This window comes from Typopeltis vanoorti, chromosome 14 (assembly GCF_054136105.1).
Source record: "Typopeltis vanoorti isolate ZY-2024b chromosome 14, IOZ_Tvanoo_1.0, whole genome shotgun sequence".
Classification (NCBI taxonomy): Eukaryota; Metazoa; Arthropoda; class Arachnida; order Uropygi; family Thelyphonidae; genus Typopeltis; species Typopeltis vanoorti.
Window position 1 is genome coordinate 36459483 of NC_143562.1, and position 24898 is coordinate 36484380.

General features: G+C 35.7%; 1 protein-coding gene across 1 annotated transcript in view; it reads left to right on the top strand.

Annotated features, from left to right (window-relative positions):
* Ltn1 (E3 ubiquitin-protein ligase listerin) overlaps window positions 1-24898 on the top strand; it is a 359867-nt gene that overhangs the window by 222830 nt on the left and 112139 nt on the right. Inside the window, exon 21 of the mRNA XM_090403432.1 lies at window positions 13179-13323. Coding sequence (XP_090259558.1) covers window positions 13179-13323 — 145 coding nt within the window. The remainder of the gene's footprint in view (window positions 1-13178; window positions 13324-24898) is intronic.

The following is a 24898-nucleotide window of genomic DNA, read 5'->3' on the forward strand; positions in this document are numbered from 1 at the left end:
TGTATAGTTGAGTCTACAGTTTACCTGTAAAAGCTGCTCAACTTTAATTATTTTTTATCCTATTTAGAACTAAGTGATGGTCACTTCTGATTTTACATCCTACATATGTTCTTGTATCTTGAACCAGCATGAAGATATTACCATCAACAATGATAATATCTTCATGCTGGTTCAAGATACAAGAAATAAGAATTTTCTTATTTCTTGAGCAGAAATCCAGCAGATACTTACTGTTATTATTAGCTTTGTCCTTTTTTAAAAATTTCCTCAAAACATTCCTGTATGCCTGGTGGGATTCATTTGTTACTCTCCTGTTTAAATCTCCAACAACAGACCACTTTTCCATTTTCTTTGTCAGCTGCCTGCTCTAATGACTCAAAAACTTCCTCCACTTCTTTGTTAAGTGTGAACCTTCTATAGGACCATAGGCACAAATAAGTTCATCATCATCATGTGTATCAAGGATTTATCTGATACACATGACTTCTAAGGCCTGTTCCAGCCTTAGAAGTCATCGTTTAAGAGGACGTCCTGGTTTTCTTTTTCCTAATGGCTTGTACTTTAAGGCTTGTTTTGGTAATCTTTCTGTTTTCATTCTTTGAACGTGTTCCATCCATTTATGTTTATATTTTTTAATTTTTTCTATTACTGGCTCTTGGTTTAATTCTTTCATAATTTCTTCGTTTCTTTTGTGATCAAATAGGGTATACTTTGCAGTTTTTCTCATAAACTTCATTTCTGCTGTTATTAGTCTTTGTTTGTCTTTTTGTTTTATTGTCCAGATTTTGCTTCCATACATTAAGACTGGTAGGGCTAATGTATTGTATACTTTTAGTCTGGTTTGTTTTTGAACTAGGTTTGGTTTAAATATAGAGTTAATTACACCTGTTATTTTTAAATATTTTGCAATTTTTATTTTTATATTTTTTTCATTTTCATATGTGATCATACGTCCTAGGTAGTTAAATGAATTCACCTGTTCTAAGATCTTGTTATCTATTACTATTTTAGTACTTGCTGGATCTTGTCCTTTAAAGGCCATAGTTTTTGATTTTTCTGTTGATATTATCATACCATAATCTTTGGCTATCTCATTTAGATCTAAAATGGCTTTCTGTAAGTTATCTTCAGAATTTGTAATAATTATTGGTCGTCGGCATGAAACAAATGAAACAAATAAGTTTCATTGTCCATTTCTCCATTTTGATGTTTGTCCACATAACTCTACTTGAAATTATCTTCCAATCAAGAAGTTTATCTTTGTGTTTGGTATTGAATGCCATCACAACTCCTTCCTTTCCTTAATTGTTATTGCCTGAATATAATATTTAGTAACATCTGACCTGTTTTATCTTCTTTGTTTCAATAATGTGATCTGCTCATATTTGAGATGTGGAGTTGGAGTTTGTTCCAGCTACTGGAACAAACTCCAACTCCACATCTGACTGTCGCTGTTCACTTTGGTTCTCTGGTGAAAACAGCAGGGCTTTGTTTAACTGGGTGATGCTCTAGCTGGCATGAAACCCATCATTTTGTACCATAATATGTATTTGTGGTTTAAGCCAGTAGAGAGTACAGTTTGATTAGCTAAGTCCCAAATTGCCATTCTGCAATTTGTGAAATGCAAAGGTAAAATTGGACATTAGGTCAGGAGCCCTAGTCAGTTATCCATATTCCTTAAAGGTCCCCATTTTGTTTCATGGACAAAACTTTGATGTCATTTCCTTTTTTATAAATTTCCCACTGAAGAAATAATAGGACTATTAGAAGATAAACTATTCAGAAAAGTCACGATACTTCTAAAATGTATAAATTATGGTTATTTTATGTACAAGGATACCATCTACAAACAAAACTTTGCCTTGGCAATGGAAAAACTTCTGTCTCCCATACTAGCAAATATCTGTTTGGAAGCCTTTCAGGAAAAATCCACGAGCCCTTTCCTGTTAAAACTAAGACTCTGGAAGAGATTCATTGAAGAAATTATGTGGAGTTCTTGATATGGAGTTATGGTCAGAACATACTCCAGAAGTTCTTAAACCATCTGAACAACCAACATTCAAAAATTAAATTTACCATAGAGTTGGAAACCAATGGTTCTCTTCCTTTTCTGGATGTTAGACTTACTCACTAATCAGAGAGACTGAAGATTACAATATACATAAAACCAACACACAATTACTCATTGATCCCAAAAACTAGTAACATAACAATATTAAGAGCTTGAGCAAACACTCTAATTAATGATGATGAAGAAATAACCAAAGAACTGAAATTTCTTTTGGTCATATATTAAAAAAAGGTTATCATAAAAAAGACTCTTTCCAAACTTTGTTCAATCCACCATCATGCCATGATTGGTAATAGTGAAATGAATGGTTGCTTTGTCATTAAAACCAAAAACAAGGCTGCTTAAAATATCTGGGTGTCTACCATCTTGGTGTGATTGTAATATCTGTTGTTATGGACAGACAGACAAAAGAGTCCATAATACTAAGTTTTAAAAGAGGTATACCGTGAGTAGACATATCGATACAAAATTAATAACGGAAAAAACTCATGTACAAAGATTATTTAATAGTATAATTTTTGCCTGTGTGTCACAGGCATCTTCAGTACATATTAAGCTCAAATTAAACAATAACTGACAATAATAAGTCCATAATACCATGTAGTAGAGAAAAATCCATGCCAAATCCATTTCCTGTACTATGGGATCCATAGTATTTTATAATACAGAAAAATCCAGGGCTATGGCATAAAAATATGATATCCTTATGTTTTATGTTTGGTCTTTATAGAAGAGTTGCTGGATTAAAGAACAAAATAAATGAAGAATATAATAAAAAGAGGGAAAAAAATCCCTTGCTGAACCACAGTACTAATGTATTTCAGGTTTACAACCTCTTGTGGGCTGAGTCACATAAAAACACCGAAGATCAGTTGTTAACCTATAGTACATTAATATATTGGTGGACTGAGATTAAATGTGGTACTCTTTCAAGCCACTTGGAGCCTTTGATTAGCAGAGTGGTAGTTTCACACTAGGCATCAAAATTATCTACCACCTAATGATTTTTTACAAACATCTACACTGCCATGGAATTCGAACCCATAGCCTATTGAGCAGAAGAGTAGACCATATTCAGTAGATCATGTTAACAAATTAGTTACATTATTAATGGAAGTTTTTTCACTTGGCTATGCTACCAATTATATATTTGGTTTAATCCTTTATCCAAGTGTAAGCAAACAAAGTTTGCGCCTGAAGTATTTTCAGAACTGGGCAACTCATGGTATAACTTCTCATCACTTGCCTTAGTATCCTATAATGCAAAGCACATCTCCTTGCAGACATGTATAATGATGTGCATTAAGGGAAGGGTCACTAGCATAGCGAAGTGAAAAAATTTCCATCAACTATCTCTAATCCAGAGAATTTTAATAATAAGGTGTGACACCTTTTGGCAACTCGTATATGGAAATATGACTTCTCCATTTCTTCCACCTTAGTATCATCACCTCTGGGTTTGGCTCCCACTGATGAGACCTCAATAAAGGTCAAAACCGGTCTGGGTAGTGACCCTTCCCTTAATGCATAGCATTATACACGTCTGCATGGAGATTGCAGACATGTATAATGTCTGCTTTGCATTATGGGATACTAAGGCAAGAGATGCGAAGTTATACCACCTTTGCCATGAGTTGCTCCAGTCCTGAAAATACTTCAGGTGCAAACTTTGTTTGCTTACACTTGGATAAAAGATTAAACCAAATATATAATTGGCAGTTACATTATTAACTGCAATATTTAGGCCTTTGTTACACAGATAGTCTTCTAGGTTCATTCTCACATTCTTGAATCCAGCTATAAATGCTTTTGTCTTCAGCACATTAACCAACCACAACATTCAAGTGGTAGCAGCATCACATGATTTAAATCTTTCTTTCCACCAAAAATTGTGGATTTTATGTACTCCAGGTTTTTTATGGGTGGATATGGTGACTTTGGATGCAAGAATCTAGAAATCTTATACATTGGATTAGAAGCCACTTTAATGCACATTGTAATTTAATGTATGTCACATTGCTTAAATTTTGCCTGACAGATTCTTGATATGACATGATCGCATTTCTAAACTCTTCTTGTTGGAACTGTGGGTGGTGTGTCTAAAATTTTGTTAATTGTTCTCAATTTGCACCCACTAATATAGAGTTCTTCATTCCTTTTTTTTTTCTGTGGTACTAGAGATGTTGCCATGTGGACAGTAGCTGGAGGGTTAGGTGAAACCTTGAGAATGGGGATCACCCTGATGTCATTGTCTAGCAGAAACATGCAGTGCTATGATATGATAAATATTTTCCTGGGAATCTCTTGAAGCTGATACTCAGACAGTGCTATGAATGCTACAAAATATCTATCTATTGTAGCTGAACATGTAATACACCATTTCATTGTGTCCCTAGATGGAACTGGTGTTTATCAACAAGATAATGCATTGTCATATTGCAGTATGATTTCAGACTAGTTTGCCAAACACTGCAGCAACTTCAAGGTGTTACCACGGCTGGTGAATTTGCCAGATTTAAATCTCATAGAATGTCTTTGGGATCACGTGGATTGGACAATTAGAACATGAATCTCCACTCTGATGTTCACTTATGAACTATTAGGATACTGATTATAATATTTTGAATGGACTATGTATGTTATCAAAATCTTCATCTAGATTGTCAAGTTGAAGAAAGTAAAAAACACCATATAGAATTGATTTGGAGAGATGGAAAGATGATTAGATGATTGCAAAAAATGAATGCAAATAATCTAAGATATATTGTTTATGAAGGTTAAAATATTTGTGGGGGGAGGGGGAAGATGGACGAGGAAGCATGTTAAATATCACTTCTCGACATTAGAAGTGAATGCCAGAAATATGGGAAGAGTAAAAAGCATTACAGTGGAGTGGTGAATAACAAAAGGCAACAAAATGTGTCAGTGAGCTCGTAGTTAAAAGTATAATGATTAATGTGAGTGAAGGTGGACAGTATATATATAAGTGATAGCATTAAAGAAATGGGAAGATGGAGAAAACAATATGATAAAGAAAGAGAGAGAGCACTCGCAAAGTCCTTCACAAGCAAAACACGAGCTCAAATGACTGGATATCTATTAACCTTTAATTATTCACATGGGGTTTATTTGATCCCAACTGTCATTCAAGTTCAATTTCTGACAAAACCAATGATGGATTTTTGTTGCGATTTCAAGTAGCTGAGTTTCTTGCTACCACAGTGACAAATCATTCGTGTGCAGTCATTGGCACAATAAGTTGTGGAGTAAGGGTAATGGATTTCTGACATTCTGACCCCATGTGACTACTTACGTATTTTTCCAGAAGCTCCACAACCAGAACTAAGCACTTCTCGATATTCCTGGGGATGCTGTGTAATTATGTCTAATAACAAAGGATCATAAAAATAAAGTAAAAGTGTGAAAAATGTCTGAGCTTTTGTTGCAGTGAACATTCTTCACCAAGATGCTATAATTGTATGGAAAATTAAAAACGAATAAAAATTTTAATAATTAATATAAAAATAAAGCAATAGTAATGATATGTTTATTTCAATTTTACTCACCATAATCAATCTTATAATAAATAAAAACATTTCATGAGAAATATTGAGAAATTAAAGAAATGTAATAAAAAAATAACTAACACAGAGTTTATAGGTCATAATTATTTAATAAAACCTACTAGTTTCACCACTTAAGCTAGTGGCTTCATCTGGGTTGGGATGAACACACAAATATACAACAAGCATTAAATATAAATCATCATATAACTAAAAATACTGAATGTGTAGGAACCATTACACAAAAATTCAAGTAAAACAGAAACATGTGGAGCATGGAAGCTGGCACATGGTCAGTTATTGTTCAGCAGGTGTGCTCGATAGCGTGCAGAAAAATTAAAGTCCACTGTGTTTAAAGATCTGATAAGCAATTCCAAAATGTCACACAAAATCATTCCTTGGTTGTTTCTCTTGAGAGTGCCATGTGAGTGGATTACCATCTTAGCATCTTTGACGTTGCAGACACTGAAGTTGTCTTCTATATACTGCATATACTCTTTATACTACGTTTAATTTTTAAATTCAAATTATTTAGTTTTATTTTCAACCCAATAGTTTTTAACTAATGAACATGACTGTATATATATGTAGAATGTTCATTGGAAAATTTACTCAGTTTGATAACATATTCTACAGTATTGAATGACTTGAACTGAGGTTTAAATAAAAACTTTATTTGCACGACTAATTTCGTCTAAACCTAGACTTCTTCAGGTGCATAGCAAACATATAAATATCATCAAAACTAGAAAGAAACCAGTATTTTAAAAACAAAACTAAGAGACGTATCAAACAAACTGTAGAGGTTACAGCTTAGAGTTTAAAAACAAGAACAAACTCTTGCTGTATTACTGTGCACATGCGTGCGTGTGAGGTCTCAAGCATGCCAATATTGAATAGTAGAGCTGTGAGAGTCCAGTAGGCTGTAGCTTAGATTGTTGTTAATATGAAAGGAGTTGAGTATTATTTCTTTAGATTCTATAATTTTTCTTTCTATCTCATCACAACATTGGTTAATATTGTCAGTTCTATCCCAGAGCACCTGATGTTGAAGGTTTTCTTCATTCGAATTAGCTGAAAATAGGACATGGCTAGACAAGGCGCTGGCACGAGTTCTGTTATAGTTGATGTTCTTCTAAACGTAGCTCGACAGATTTCTCCATTCGTCTGAAGTACAGTTTACCGCAGTCGCAAAGAATCTTATAAACACCATATTTGAGATTATTGTGTTTAGTTTTAGGATGACTTAAGATTGAACGTAATTTAGGAAGGGCATGAAGAACATCTTGATGTTATATTTCCTTAGAATTTGAGCTAATTTCCGGGATATAGAACTAATATATAGCATAGAAATACTGCCTTTAGAAATAGTGGTATCTTTGTTATGTTGTTGATGAGGGTTAAACAATAATTTATCTATAGTCTTCTTTGAGTAGCCATTGAGTAGGAATGTACTTTGAAGTCGACTGGGTTCATTTTTAAGTTCCTGTTCATCCGAAAGAAGAGACCGGGCTTGATGACCCAGAGTAGAGATGATACCTAACTTCTGTGGAAGATAATGGTGTGAGTCAGCATGAAGGTATGAGTCGGTTTCCTATAAATGGTGAACTTGAGTTGTTTTGTTGACCAGGTCAGATTAATATCTAAGAAGGAGAGAGAGAGAGCCATCAACCTCTAACTCAGATGTATATTATTCAGGTGTTCTTGAAAGATTTGGAGGATGTCCAGACCATGTTCCCAGATTAAGAAAATGTCGTCCATGTAGCGAAACCATACCTTAGGTTTTAAGGCAGAAGATGCAATGGCTTTCTCCTCAAAGTTCTCTAGGTAAATGGGCAACTGGGTAAATTAGCTATGGGCAACCCTTTATCACCTGGTGATAAAGGGTTGCCCATAGCTAATCCTGAATTCTGCTTGTATATAGAGTCTTAAAATTTGAAATAACCTGAGGAAACACAGTGTGTCAGTAGGGCAAAGATCTTCTTCAAAACTTTGTTCTTTAAAAGAGCAAGTACCTCTTCGGTAGGAACATTTGTGAATAAAGATACTACGTCCAAACTAGCCATAATATTTGAGTTTGTGATAGTAAAGTCCTTAAGCTTTGAAACAACTGTGGAGTTTTTAATAAAGAAAGTTAATTTTTCCATGAAACATTTAAGAGAAGAGGCGAACTTATTTAATAAAGGAAGTCGATTTTCATGAAAAATCGACTTCCTTTCTAGTTTTGTTAGTCTTTATATGTTTGTTATGCACCCGAAAAAATCTAGGTTTAGACGAAACTAGTTGTTCAAATAAAGTTTTCATTTAAACCTCGGTTCAAGTCATTCAATACTATAGAATATATATATATATAGAGAGAGAGAGAGAGAGAGAGAGAGAGAGAGATTCCAATGTAGGGGTATGTGCTCTACTGTTTCTTTTATTCAAATTCCTTGCTGTTGCTCTCTGCTCGCACTGGTTGATGTTGTATGATATGTAAGACAAAATAACTGTATAATAAATTAAATTTTACTGTAGTACAAGTCTGATTCTATAATTATACAGAAATATTCAGTTGTTTGCTAATGGTGCTGAATAGAGTAGTAGTTGATAAATGCTGTATAGATAGTGTGATTTAAATAGACTGTGTATGGTTGTCAGTTTAATATAGCAAAGTTTATGGTTATGTATGCACTTTGGGATGAAAATATTACAAGTTATGCACTACATTGATAATACTGAATTGCAGGAAATTGAGGCTAGGGAGTTGTAGACAGGAGATTGACTTTTAGAAGGCATGTTGCATAACTGTGGCTAAACACTGATAAATATGTCTTTGTCTCATCTTGGATGAGGAAGTAGTGTAAAGGATCTGGAGATGAATGACCAAGATAGCAACAGGTCTATGGAATGCTCCCTATGAGGATGAACTGTGTGGGTTACAAAGTTTAGTTGATAGGTGAAGAAAAGAAAATATGATAGAAAATTAATAAAGTGGCTTTATAGGATTGGAAAGAAAAGCATTTTCAATTCCCAACAGGTAGGGAGAGAACACCTTTCTTACTGATAGTTTTACCAAATCATACACTGAATTAGCATTGCATTAGGAGCACCCACTAATGATGTGTTGGTCCACCTCTCTGTGCAATCATGGCTCTCATATGCCTAGGAACAGATTCCACAAGGTGTCAAACATCCTCCATGCGTAACTCGACCCATGTCCTCTGCAGCAACTCCATCAGTTCACGCTCATTTCGTTGAGGAGGATCAGCAATTCTCACACATGTTCAATTTGGTTATAGTCAGGGGAGTTCTGAAGGCTAAGGCAATGTGGCAAATTCATTGTCATGGTCCTCCAACCACACTGTAATTGTATGAGCCCAGTGACAAGGTGCTGCTTTGTCCTCTTGAAAGATGGCATTGTGGTCAGGGTAGACCTCTTGCGGGTATGGATGGAGATGGTCAGCTAACAAGTCCTTGTAGCGTTCACCATTTAGTGTTGGTGGGATGATAACCAAACGACCTAGGGCATACCAGGAAAAAAACTCCCAGAACACCATAACACCACCTCCACTGGCCTGGCCTGTTGAACTCTAGCTGTGCAACCAGAGGATAGGGCTTCATACTGTTTATGCCAAATGCAAACCCAGCCATTAGCATGGTGCAGCAGGAAACAGTAATCAACACTCCAGATGACCTTCCATCTTTCGAGGATCCATTGCCGATGTTCCTTGACCCATGCAAGGCATTGCTTGCGATGAATGGCCATCATCATGGATACCCTTGTTGGTTTCTGGCTGGGGAACACCCCTGGCGAAGCAAGGTATGGTGCACGTGGAAATGGATTGAACTGCCCTGCTGTTGTACTGGTTGGTGAGCTGTGTTACTGTTGCATATTGTTGCTGAGATACCAGTTGTGACACCTGATGCTCGTTGCTAGGATCAACCATGTTTGGCTGACCAATGTCAGCCCTTCTGCTGGATGTCTGTTCATGGTTAATCCGGTCCTGGTACATTCTTGATACAGTAGTATGGGAGCAACCAACAAGTGCATCTGTTTCTGGAATACTGACACCTGCCCTCCGGGACCCAACTTTTTGCTCACAGTCAAATTGGCTTGTGTCTGCATGCTTCCCCATTACTGGCAAATGTTTACTGATTATATACAGAAGGTAGGTGTGCCCATTTATAGTAGATGCATATGACATTGATATCACATGGTACTTCATTATCACAGCAAATATGTAAACTGGGGAGGGGGGGGTGTTCCTAATGCAAAACTAACTCAGTGTATGTCAACAAGATAGTTGATAATTATAGTTTCTGTCATCTGCCTCTCATCATGATAGTGATGCAGAGGTGCTCCATTATGTCACCATTCCATATGTTAAAGGTGTCTTGGAAGGTGTAGCCAAACTACTCAGATCTGTTGGCCTACAAGTGTGCTTCCATCCTATCAACAAGATATCTACTTTTCTAGGCTCACGATAAGCAACTGCCTCTGGCCCACCCTGGAGTGTATCAAATTCCTTGCCAGTGTGGATTATTGTATTTTGGTCAAACAGGTAGATATGTGACTGTCTGTTGTAATGAACATTACAACTACATTTCCTTGAACCAGAACAGTTGGGAGTTGTAGAACATGCTATCACTACCAGACACTGAATCCTTTGGAAGAAAATTAAGGTTCTCCATAAAATTAATAATCTGTTAGAACATTTATACAAAGAAAATTGTGAAATCTTGCTACATTGACAATCAACAATTATCCCTCTTATGGGGGAAATAGTTTATTTATTTTTATTTTTTAAAAAACTCTTGGTAAAAAAAAATCAATCTTCAATATAACCTTAATGTATTTAGACCATGACAACCTACATCATGTACGTGCAGTTCATGCATTTCATTGTTGAATATACTGGTTTCTGTTCTTGTTGTTTACTTTGAAAGTCACATTGAAGATCCCCTTGATACTAGGGCAAAAATTTTGTGCCAATTAAATATTTACATAAGTTAAATCCGTATATTATGTTTAACGAATTATCATGGCTTATGTTCCACTTCAAGTAATTAGCACAATTTGACTACTTACAAATACTCATCATTAATCACTGTCTTAAATCATGAAATCACATGCTAAAGATATCTTTGGCAATATCTACAACAGATAATAGGCTAATGTACCATCCATGCTGTTCAAAATCATGTCATCTCATCCCAAATCAACTATCAAATATTCTAATTAGAATATATATCTTCAATATTCCAATAATTAACTGCAGAACTTATTAAAACATAACATTACAATAATATCATTTGATGTATTACTGTGTCACGATGTGATGGTATATAAATTTAACCATCTACTATTCATTCTTTAATTTAAAATTATGTTTAATTGAACATCACTGGGATTGTGGTATTTCCTTATCAAACTGTTTACATCAATTCATAAAAAATAAATAAAAAAACATCAACAAAACTCATGCTACTGAAATATTATGTGCCATACAATTGAAATACAGATTCCTGACTGAAATTGAAAGGTTCTCGCAATCATTACTTTTTGAGAAAATGAAAGTAAATTAAATTGCTCAGGATCTCTTGCCATAAGAACTTACCAGTATAGGATAAATATGCAAAAACCCTATATAATCTTGCCTACATGGCTGTTAATTAAGGTTAATTACTTTCCATTACTCTCAAATAAACTAAAGTTATTGGTTGCCATGTGGCAAACTTACAGTTGGCTTTCACCTATTATAATCGGAATTTCCTGAAATGGCCATTGCACTGTCATTCTTGTTGCTGGTTGTCATACATACTACAGTTTTTTAGTTGTTTATAAGCTTTTTATTTTGTTTTGTTTGTGTTTTATCTTGTTCTTTCATTATTCCTGCCTACAAGAATAATGAAAGAACAAGATCTAGCTCAAAATCTAGCTTTACAAGTATGGCAATCATCTCTGCCCTTCCAGAATATTTAGGTATGATTTTTGGTTAGTATTTTTTTTTTCTAATATAAATTTTAAGTTATTAAATAAAAATTGATATTTAACCTTATGTTTTGGATATACAGGAGGAACTCTATCTCCACTATGCTTTGTGCTTATGCATTGGTATTAGATAACTGGAGGAGCTACATAAAATAAGTGCTAATAATAGTATTAATAACAAATCTAACAAATAAAAGTTCATTAATATAGGGTAAAGTTCATATGTGCATGAATTATCTCTCTCTCTCTCTTTTTTTTTGGGCGGGGGGGTGAATATTTGCTTTCAGCAGCATAATGCTAAAATGCTATATGCCATTCTTATATCCTATATAAGAACAGCATATAGCATTTCACTTGTTATGCTGCTGACAGAAAATATTCCAAAAAAAAAAAAAAAGAGAGAGAGAATTCATGCATATATGAACTTTTTGATGCAGTTCTTGCAAATATAATTCAAGCTACATTGTTTTCTTTGAGAAATGAATTTCTCCTTCATAACTAAGAGCACTGATCATTGTATTTATCTATTTGTTGTTTTTAATTATTTCTTAATTTATTGCAACTTGTTGACCCTAATAACATGTTTCATAATATGAACATATCAGGCATCTATTGCATTCATTTGTGCCATCTCTTTGTTGGTAATTTAAACTTTAATTTTATATTAGAGAGATTTGATTTACTTTGGAGATTTACCCAGCTTTAAGGATGTGTGATTTGCAGTTTTTCTGTGAAACATTGATTGTTCGTATTTTAAAAGGTGCAATAGGAAATTCAAGCAGTGTACTTCAACCACAAAAATTCTCTGTTTGCATGTTGCATAAACATTGAGAATTCAGGAAAGTAAGTACTCAGAATCTGAGTAGTTACATTATAAAAGATTGAATTCCTTTACATTGCTATATAAACTCATGCCAAATTTCATCTCATCTTCTTTATACCCTCTTTTACCTTGTGGTGTCAAGGGTTTATTAATCATCTGAACTCAAACCGTTCACACGATAAGGTGGTCAGCCCTACGCCCCAGTGTATCCTATGTCCTGTAGTGTTGAGTTCTCAAGGCCGGTTTGCCTGCTTTGCAGGATGAAAAACCCCAGGATAAACTGGGGGAAAAACCCTACTGTCCACGTCCAAGACCGGCTAACCTGGTTATGGCTGAGGAAGATCCTTCAGCTTCTCATGTCACCGACAGGAATCGAACGTAGGACACTATGCCTGGGGAAGGAACCATATATTCCTTCCCCAGGCATGTGGTTGTAAAGCGCACAGCCACTAGGCTAACAGCGCGGACCAAATGGCCAAATTCCAAGATTTGATTAATATTAATTCTCACAATTGAACTACCAGATGAAAAGTCTTGCTCAGTCCCATAATATCAATTCTGTTCTAAAGAAAATTCACTATAACAGATGTTCCACCATAACTAACTGTTCCTTTCATCTCTACAAATTGACTATATTGAGAGTTAATTGAAATTTGTACTAATTTTATACTAATTGATATTCCTATAAATTATATTGACTAATAATTTTAAAACTCTTATTGATATAATTATATTAAAATATTTCAGTGATTTGTCCACTGAAGATACTTGTCATGTGCAGTTTACCACTCAAGTAGTTCTATTTATGTCACGTGTAGCACAAAACTTCATGAGTGTTTTGGATGTCAGACATTGGGATTTCTTTCTGTGTTGCCTGGTTGACTGGCTACAAGTAAGGTTTTATTTTTAAATAAAAAATAAAATTCATCAAAATCCTTTTCATTATTATAGATTTTGAAAATTATCATAGTGTGACTGAAATGAATGAATAAAATAATTAAATGCCATTGGATATGTGGTGACCAGAGTCTGAAAGACCAATATTATTACTTATGCCAACATAGTTACATAGATAAATTTCTATAAATTATCAGAAAAGCATGAAAATTATATTATTTGGGTCCATCAGTCCCAGAACTCATCACAAAATGTGAACTCTATGCAGTACACTCACCAATGCTTCCTCCTTGCATTGTTTCACCATCCACATGGGGCTCTTGTTCGTGGTGAAAGGGGATCCCCCTGTAATGTACTAGCTATTATTATTCTTTCACTGTTTTTCTTTCCATATTCTTTGCTCCACTTCTGAATTTTTTTCTTTACTATCCTGTCTTTCTGACCACTATCACTGGGATCCAATGCCTTACTTCTTTGCTATGTGACCCAGTGTGTTAGCAATATGGATGGCCAGGACTTGATCAATCAGCTAGTGGACTTTGCCCACAAAGATCAGCAGTGTTGCTGTAAGTCTCTTACCCCATGGTTTGGGGATTCCCCCCCCCCAAGGCTTGATAGTGGGATAGCCCCTGGCATTTCACTTCCAAGCATATTTATTGCTTATCCATGTATGGCTCCATGGTGGGTGGGTGAAGAGCTCTGAGGCCAAACAAAAAAAAAACCTTGAGCAGGAATTCTTCATCTTCAAATGTTTCAGGAGGCTTCACAAGGTCATAACCAAGTGCATTTGGTAACAGAAGTAAAAAACAAATGATATGTGACACTAGTTTGAATGTACTAGTGTTTCTCATCATCAATGCAACAGATGAAAAGCCAATTGGGAAATTGTCACCTTTCTTTATTCAAAAGGGTGAAGGACTGGCAGGTTCTCCCAAAACAGTTAAAAAACTATGTTCTGGTGATATCCTTGGGGAAACAGCATGTCAGCAGTACTCTGAAAAACTACTGAGAGCAACATTAATGGGTCAAGCAATCACAGCAGGAACCCATAAAACACTTAACTCTTGTAGAGGAGTGATATCAGAATGGGATCTCCTTGATGTTCCAAATGAGAAGACAGAGCTTGAAAGATCAAGGATGACAATATGAGGTACATTCTGATATGTAGGGATGGTCACTTAGTTTCAACCAGGAACATCATCCTTACTTTCAATACACCCAACCCTCCAACATCTGTAAAAGCAGGTTATCTAAAGTGTTCTGTTAGGCTGTACATGACTGATCCCCTGAAATGTTTTAAATAGAAATATGGGCACACCCAAACTGACTTTCATGGCTCTGCTACATGTGCTTGATATAGCAGTAAAGAACACAATGATAAATCTTGCTCTGCCAAGAAAGCTAAATGTGTAAACTGTCAGGGAGATCATGCAGCCTACTCCCATGCATGTCAAACAGTGGAAGGATGAAAAAGAATTACAAAAGATTAAAACAAAACAAAATATATCATATCAGGATGCAAAAAGGAAGTTAACCACCACCATGCCTATCCTGAAATCCTCTTATGCTGAAAAGGTGGTAGTTAAGAAACCATCCAAAATAATTTCAAACACACGTCTATTTCACCATTAGTGAACTTTATTATTGTGAGGCTTCTTTGTAGAGCATGTTGGTTTTCATTGATTTTCCCATGATTTGCACTTTCCTCACAGGAACCTTCTCCTACACCAGTGGTGGCAAACCTTTTTATGTGTGGGTGCCAAAAGTTTACAAATCGAGTTGCTGACGTGCCGGCGCTTGCCAAAAATTTACAAATCAAGTTGATGACATACCAGGCAATTTTTAGTAGGGGAAAAATTAATAGAAAATCTATTAATTCATTTATAATAATATATAATATTTTGTAAATAATTATAATTAATTATGTGACTTTGCGGTCAAACTATGATGGTGATGCTGGATAATCATTCGTCGAATGAAATTTCGACTCATTTTTCAATCTTAATTATTTTTTTAATGTAGTTGAAAGTTATTGAATAATTAATTATTTATAATTTTATAAATAATATTTTATTTTATTTATAATATTTATTTATATATAAATTTTATATTATTCAGTGCAAAATTGATTATTGTATTATTAAATTGATTTTAATGTTGGTTTGAAAGAAAAAAAAAACAGTAGTGAGAAAAACATTTATGAATTGTAACTCACTATAGAAGTCAGCTGAGCAGGGGAAGCTCAACTTGTTGGCGAAATGCTTACCATATTTACTCGAATATAACTTGCACTTGCGTATAACTCACACCCCTGATTTTACTTTACAAAAAAAAGACATCAGAGTTTTGCATATTACCTCACACACGAAAAATGTTTAAACATGTTCATGTCGAGGCGATAGTAACTTGCTCCCCCATCGGTTAAAAACACGCCCTCTCCAAAGCCATTATACTGCAGATGCAAGAAAAACAAGTATAGTTTTATTGTATCCCTGAATAAGGTACAGAGGCTTTTGCAGTCTGTGTAATATATTTCTCAACAAATAGTGTGATTCATTAGTTAGCACCGTTTTTATTCCACCTGTCTCTAATTGCACTATTATTGTCCCCTCCCACAGAAACTACGTTGTACAGACTCAAGTCAACAACCGTGTTTCAGTGTAACCATATATTGCACTGAAACACAGTATCTAACTAAAAACTATTGTCCAATTTTTCAATTACATGAAATAAGTGTTTTTTTATTGCATTTGAAATTCTTGATCATTATGATAGACAAAGACTAACTTCAAATAAAATTCTACCACGAATTGAAACATGCCATATAATTATAGTGACCATATGTCCTTTATTTAAAAGCACAGTTCTTTTTTTCACTGCTCTGTCCTTTAAATTTTTTTTTTTCTAAAATGGCCATTTTGTTCTTTATTTTGTGAATTGAAATAATAAATTGAATATTAATGCCAACATATATAACTATATAACTGAGAAGAGACCTCCACATAGCCTTTAAAGGAATGAGGAGAACCGACCAGGGCTTCTGACCTAATGTCCAATCCTCAGCTTCTCGTGGTGCACCCTGTTGGGTATCTACTTGGATACTGAACGAACGAGGATGGGCTAGCAATTTGGAATTTAGCCGACCAAATTGTATTCTTATTGGCTTAAACCAAAATACAAAATGATGGTACAACATGACAAAATTTCATGCCGGCTGGGCCGTTGTTTTCACCAGTGAACCAGGGCGAACAGCAAAAAGTCAGCTACTGGATCAAATCTGAAAACACTCCCCCAACTCAACATCACCAGAGTTAAAGATCAGTACTATCAACATAAGAAGCCTGAATGGCAAAGAAATGGAGCTAGCTGAGGAATTAGATAAGTACCAGATCGACATAATAGGGGTGACTGAAACAAAAAAGGCCAAAACTGGTGAGATCTTTCTGAGCAATAAATACAAAATGATATATTCAGGCAATGACAATCAAGGAAAAGGAGTAGCCATAGTATTCAACACTAAATATGAGTCTAAATATGAGTTGAATGGCAGGGAGTGTCAAGTAGAGTGATGTGGGCAAATATAAGAATGGGGAACTGGATAATGAGACTTATTTGTGCCTATGGCCCCACAGAAGGTTCTACTAAGTTAGAAGTGGAGGAATTTTTTGATGCTTTAGAAAAAGCTACTGAGACAACGAAAAAGAAAATGTTGGTCCTTGTTGGGGATCCAAATAGTAGAGTAGGAAATGATTGTCAGACATACAAAAATATTTTGGGAAAATTTGGAGAAAAGAGCAAAGCTAATAATAATGGCAAATACCTGTTGGATTTCTGCTCAGGACATGGACTAGTTATTACTAACACCATGGTACAACATAAAAATGTGCACAAATTCACATGGAGAGAAGAGGTTAGGAATAAGAAAAGTCTCATTCACTATGTTATTGTTCATAGTGATGTTTTCTCCCTGGTGCAGGACACCAGAGTGTGCAAAGGATTTGAAATTGGAAATGATCACTATTTAGTCTTGAGCAGAATAAAATTGAATTTCATATTGAAAAGAATAACATGTAAGAAAGTTTTAACACATTCATTGCCAATCACGCGATATCGCGTTACGTGAGTTCTCACCAGGCGACCGATCACGCGTTATCACGTGGACGTTGCTATCAAGTTTCTAAGCGGAATAGTATAGCGGCACAGCAAAACGGCGCATAATATTTATATTGGCCACTAGGGAAGGGATCGACTTTCGTGGAGTGGGGATCGCCGCCAGCCATTGTCTATTGTTTATGTTAGCCAGTGCGCACAGTGGCAGTGTTCGGCCAAGGCGACGATTTTGTTTAGTTATTCGTTGATTTAGCATGCTTGAAGTTTAGTTTTTATTTATATTTTGAGTATTGTTTTTTTTTTTTTTTTTTTTTTTTTTAGTAAGTTCCCTATAAATGTTGATTTTTGATAATTATTTTTTTCTATTTGTACGTTATTTTTAAAAATTCTATGTGATTATAAAAGACTGATAATTAAAGTTATAATTATTATATTTAAATGTTTTTTTTTTTTTTTTGTAAAATATATAACTTATTTGACCGAATTACATATCACGCGATATCGCGTAATAGATATTTAGAGTACATAAATCCTATGTACATAATAATAAAAGCATATAAATAATATATTAACTTATTTTGAGCACAATAAAAACTAAATAAAAAAATAAAAAAAATTTGGCCACCACATGAAATTCCAATTTTCAGCTTGGCAATGAACGTGTTAAAGAGAATAAAAGTTGAGCAGCTCTCAGATGTGAACTGTAGACTAAAATACACAAAGATTATTGAAGAAAAAAATGAAAGACTTTGAGCAGAGCAACCAAACCTGGGAAATTCAGTGGCAAGACTTCAAGAAAACACTACAATAAAGTAGTTATTGATTTAGCCAGAGAGGCATGTGGTGAGGTTGTCTGCAAGGATAGAAAAATCAGAACTCCATGGTGGACCCAGGAAGTTAAATAGGTAGTGAAGGAAAAGAAGAAAGCATAGCAAAAGTTCCTGGCAAATAAGTCAGCTTGTGTTCTGAGAGAATCCAGAGACAAATGTAAGAAAGCTAAAACACTGTGTAAAACTAGCTAAACAAAAGTCATGGGAGGACATTGGCAAGAACATAGAAAATAAATATCAAGAAGGTGGAAAGATATTCTGGAGGTTGTTGAAGAAGCTTAGAAATGGAGGAAAGAGTGCTGTAAAAGGAGTTAGAGATGATAAAGATGACATGGAAATGGGAGAAAAAGATATCCTTGAAGTATGGAGTAATTACTTCGAAAAATTGCTAAATGAAACAAGCAGTGATAGCACAGTGGTAAAAAACACTAAACAGGCATACAGGCAGGAATACATATCCATACTTGAAGTAGAAAAAGCCATCAAAGGCTTGAAATGTGAAACTATCCAGACTGGCCCTTCCCTTAATGCATAACATTATACATATCTGTAAGGAGATGTGTTTTGCATTATGGGAGATACTGAGATAGGAGTGATGTTAGCTTGCTCCACCTTTGCTGTGAGTTGCCCAGTGTTGTACTACCTAACCCCAGTCCTCTGACATCTTTTTAAAAAGGCCAGCCTATTTAGTTGCCTAGATAGTCATAGTTTTGACTTACCGTATTGCTTGGATTTGCATGCTAAATCTTCTCCATGAATGGTTAGAATTCGTGTGTAGAGGCTTAAGTATGCTGTGAGGACATCACGTTGGAGGCTTAATGGATTTTTCACAACACTCAAAAAGAATTAAAATAGAATTTAATACGTCCTATATTTCATCCTAGTCACTAGGACATCTACGGGGATTACAAAAACAATTAATGTAACATGCACACAAATATCATACAATACTAAGCCCAACCACGTGGGTGACACTAAAGTCCTATCTAGGTGGAGCACCCTCTAAGGGCAGTAGTAGGTGGCCTGGAATGTAAGGTGGGACCTCTGGTGATGAGTGTTTCCCAAATGTTCGGAAGCTTAATGCAACCGTATTTATTAAGATTTGGTTGGTTTCTGAGAGCTGCTGCTGCTTCTAAGAAAAGTCTCTCTTTCTTGAATTTGCTGTGGTGGAGCATGGTGGTTTTCTTCCATGATACCCTGTGGGTGGTGTCCAAAACATGGTCAGCCAAGCCTGAATGGCTATAGTTGTGTTTACAGATGTAAGACTTGTGTTCCTCCAGGCAGATGGATGCTGATCTGCCTGTCTGTCCAAAGTACGCCAGCTTACAGGAACAGGGTACTTTGTAAACTCCAGGCAGAGAGAGAGAGAGAGAGAGAGAGGAGGGAGCTGATCTTTCGTAGAACGGATAAGGGTAGCAAGTTTGCGGTGGGGCTTATATGCTGTGTGTAGGTTGTACTTTTTTAGTATCTTGGCTATTTTTTCGGACAGGCCATTCTGTAGAAAAAAGAATTAATGAACATCAATATTATATCGAATACATGAAACCTCAAAAGTCTGGTCTGGCACAACATAGTATTGACACTAAGCACATTATCCAGTGGGATAAAGCTCATCTTCTCCGTAGATGCAGGATTAAATATGAACACCTTTTCAAAGAAAGTTGTCTTTTACATCAGCCAAATCTGAATCAGAATGATTGTCTCTCTCTCTCTCTCTCTCTCTCTCCCTCCCAGTTTGGGAGATCCTTATCTTATGTAACCATCAAAAATATTTTTTTTAATAATATTATTTATTAATACTAATTTCTAGCACGTGGCAACAGTTTTAAATTGGTAAACCACCATCTGCTGTACTTTGTAATCCGGTTCCTTTGATTGCTTGTTTCTACACACTGATGTACTTTTATTTTCAGTACGAAATATCTCTTTCATTTCATTAAAGCTAATTATTGTAGTTATTAATGATTTATAGTTATGCCACAGGTAGTACCTTTAAAGATTAGAATAAATCAGAGTTGAAGAGAATGAATTTATTCTCTAAGATAAAGGAGATTTCTAAGTATATTTTTATTTTAGAAGATCTTGCATCCAAATAGTTTTGTAGTTATTACTTTTATTTTATTTACAATATACATAGTTTTTAGTTTCATTAAATGTATTTTTTTTTATTATTTGGTCTTGAGTCAGTGATTTTACGGATTCTAACACATTGCACCAATTGGAATTGAGCCTTTGTGTAATTAATAAACACTTGTAGTATAAAAACCAGTTTACAGAGATAAAAAAAATTATAAATAACAACAATAGTGAAGCTGACAGTTTTTCTTTTTTTTAAAATGACTGAAACAGCTGAGTAGACAATGCTATGTATATGCTTGTCTACTCAGCTGTTTCAGTCATTTTACAATAAACGTTATAAAGCTTTTTAGTTTTAGTGAAAAATAAATGCAACCTGTTTTTTTTTTTTTTTATTTATTATGAAATAATTTCTGATTTGTCATTTATTTTCTCCAAAAAAATATTTATATAAAAATATTTTTATAAAATTTTTATAAAAATATTTATAAAAAAAAAAATTATGTCATTATTAAAACTCTTCCCAAGAGAGCACACAATCTTTGTTCCAGTGGAACTGCCCTTACAACTGAGCTTGACCACATACACAACACTTTCCTCTCCAATGGCTACAGCGATCACAGCATTAAAAAAATAATCAGGTCCTCCCCCATTCCCCGGTCTTCTCTTCAAAAAGAGTTTAGAAATGCCATCACCATACCCTACATCCGTGGCACATCTGAAAAAATAGCCAAGATTTTAAAAAAGTACAACCTACATACAGCATTTAAGCCCCACTGCAAACTTGCTACCCTTATCCGCTCTACAAAAGATCAGCTCCCTCCTCTCTCAATGCCAGGAGTCTATAAAGTATCCTGTTCCTGTAAACTGGCATACTTTGGACAGACAGATCAGCTACTATCCGCCTGGAGGAACATAAGTCATACATCTGCAAGCATGACTATGGTCAGTCAGGCTTGGCTGACCATGTCTTGGATACAACCCACAGGATCTCATGGGAAAAAACCACCATGCTCCACCACAGCAAATTTAAAAGAGAAAGACCATTCTTAGAATCAGCAGCAGCCCTCAGGAATCAACCAAATCTTATTGTTGATTCCTTGGGAAACGCTTACCACCAGAGGTCCCACTTTACATTCCAGGCCACCTATAAACCTCCCTTAGAGGGTGCTCCACCTAGATAGGACTTCAGTGTCACCCACGTGGTTGGGCTTAGTATTGTTTGTCATTTGTCTTTATGTTCTCGTGTAAAGGCTTAGAAGTTGGTTATGCATTTTTACTAAATAGTTTAAGGAAATTACAACGTATACTAGGATATATATTAAAATAAATTTTAATACATTTCCAATATTTCGCCAACATAATATTGCCATTTTCACAGGAACTTAAAAACAAGACACGTGCACGCAAGCACAACAAACAGTAAATGAGGACAAAGCAGGAAGCTATTCTTTCTCCTAAACGTCCTGATGATGCCCCCTAGCAGGCAGTGTTGGTATTCTTGGACGATTGGGCTGAAGGTCTTCTGATGTAGGTTTCCCAAATTTTGGGCTGTGTCATGCAACCAAATTTGTTGAGGTTTGGATTGTTTCTTAGGGCTGAGGCTGATTCCATAAAAAGCCTTTCGCATTTGAATTTACTACGGTGTATTATCATGGCTTTCTTCCACCGTATTCTATGGCGGGTATCCAGAGTATGGTCTGCAAGACCAGAGTGGCTGTATTGGTGAAACCAGACGCAGTCCTTGTGTTCTGAAATTCTGATATTAGCCGTCCCGCCTGTTTGGCCAAAGTAGGACAGCTTACAGCTGCAAGGGACCTGGTATACACCAGGTAGGTCTAGGGGGGGGGGGGTTGGTCTTTAGTAGAGCAGATAAGGGATGCCAATTTTTTATATGATCTGTAACAAGACATTAAGTAATTTTTTTTTAGGATTTTTGTAATTTTTTCCGAGGTGCCTCAGATATAGGGCATGGTGATGGATTTAGAGTAATCTTTGTTGTGTGGGGGGAGGGTTGTGATTTATTGTTTTCAATATTTTTTTTTTTGGGGGGGGGGGTAGCCATTGGCTGAGAAATTGTTGAGAATGTGGTTTAGTTCTGTGGTTGGGGCATTGTCATTTGAACAGATAAGTTTAACTCTTTTGTGTAGTGTCTTAATGATTCCATATTGTTGTGTGTGTGTGTGTGTGGGGGGGATTGTTGGTGAATGTATTGCCTGTATGGGTGGGTTTTCTATAGACTGAGAAAACCAGGGTTCCATCAGGCTAGCGGGTGACTAGTGTGTCTAAGAAAGGAAGGGAGTTGTTTTTTTCTTCTTCCAGGGTGAATTTGATTCTGGGGTGTTAGTTGTTTAAGTGTTAGGAAGGAGAGAAGTGCATCAGCGCCATGTGACCAAATAGTGAACACATAATCAATATAGCGAAGCCATGTGGTTGGTTTTGGTGGGGCAGAGTTTAAGGTTTTCTCTTCAAAAGTCTCCATGTAAAAGTTGGCCAAGGGTGGGGAGAGTGCAGAACCCATGGCTATCCCCTCTATTTGTTTGTAGAATTTTCCTTGCCAAACAAAACAGCCCGAGTTCATTGTGAACTGAAATAGGGCTGTGATATCGGGAGGAAATTTAGCTTGGATGCTCTAAGGATTCTTTGAGTGGGACATTTGTGAATAAGGAGGTGACATCAAATCTGACCATTAAGTCAGTGTGTTTGAGTGTAAGGTTTTCTATGCTGGCTTTGAAGTGGGCTGAGTTTTTTTATGTGTGAAGGTGTGTTGCCAGTATAGTGTGTGAGAGCTTTGGCCAAACGTTTAGCTAGTTTGTATGTGGGGGGAATCAATGTCATCCACTATGGGACATAATGGCACATTTTCCTTATGTATTTTTGGGAGTCCATAAATACGGAGGAATATGGAGTTAAATGGTTTTAATTTGTTAGTGACTTCTACAGGCCAAGAAGTGACCTTCTTAAGGAGCTAGTGGAGTTTTCTAATTTGTGAGTTGGTGGGATTGTACTCGATAGGGAGGTAAGTAGCCGATCTAACAATAGAGCATTCAGCTTACCTGTGTAATCCTTTTGGTTAAGCAATACTGTGGCGTTCCCTTTATCCACTTTGGTGATTATTATTTTCTTGTTTTTCTTTAATTCTAGTAGATATTTAATTTCCTTACTGGGGATATTAGTTTTTGGTGATTTTGCTTTGGTCAGAACACAAGCCATTTCCAGTCTAATATCGCTGGCAATGTGGTTTGGAAGGTGTCGTATCCCACGTTCAATTCGTATCATTATATCAATGGCCACATGAGAGAGCATCGAGTGCTTCAAGTTTCATACTAAATGACGAAAGGTTGACTACCATTTCGGTAGGAAGTTGTGGTTTCGAGACTGAGTTCTTTTTTAAATTTTCAAATTGTTTGATGTGTCGATCTCGTACTTTTTTTAAATTCTTTCTCCGAAGCAGTGCATGAGATGTCATATAAAATAGACCAAATTTCGTGGCCTAAGGTGCTTAAAGATCATCTTCGAGTGCCTGGATAGCTAAGTTAGCATCATTCAGGAAACGGCGAGTCGTAGCAATTTGTTCCCTGAGCAAAGCTTGACTGGCATGGTTATAAATATGAAGAGCCTTTTGCGAAGAGAAATGGTGCTTAAATTTGACACAGTTTGGGATTACCTGGTTATCCTTCCTAAAACGCTGCCGTGATAACCAGGTAATCCCAAACTGTGTCAAATTTAAGCACCATTTCTCTTTGCAAAAGGCTCTTCATATTTATAACCGCACCAGCCAAGCTTTGCTCAGTGAACAAATCGCTACGACTTGCCATTTCCTGAATGATGCTAACTTAGCTTTCCAGGCACTCAACGATGACCTTTCAATCACCTTAAGCCATGAAATTTGGTCTATTTTATACGACATCTCGTGTACTGGTGCGGAGAAAGAATTTAAAAAAGTATGAGATCGACACATCAAAAACTTTGAAAATTTAAAAAAGAACTCGAAACCACAACTTCCTACCGAAACAGTAGTCAACCTTTCATCAGTTAGTGTGAAACCTGAAGCACTCGACGCTCTCTCATGTGGCCACAATTTCGCCATTGCGCCCAGAAGTGTATTAAAATTTATTTTAATATATATCCTAGGATATCCTAGAACTAGTATACATTGTAATTTCCTTATGCTATTTAGTAAAAATGTCTTTATGTTACATTAGTTTTTTTGTAATCCCTGAAGATGTCTCATTGACTGAGATGAAATATAGGAAGAATTAAATTCTGTTTTTAATCCTTTCCAAGTGCTGTATATAATCCATTAAGCCTCCAACCTGATGTCCTTACAGCACTTAAGCCTCTACACATGCATTTTATTATCCAAAATGTGTGATATGCACATAGGAAATAAGTATTTTTGTTCCACAAAATATCTAGGCACATGTATTTTTATTTATTAGTTTTTGTGTCAAGAAATTTGGAGCCCTGCATTCATATCTTGTGGAGGGCCTTGCTCAAAAGGAAAGAAAATAGTTTCATTATATAAAGGAGGTCCCAAGATAGAAGTAACAA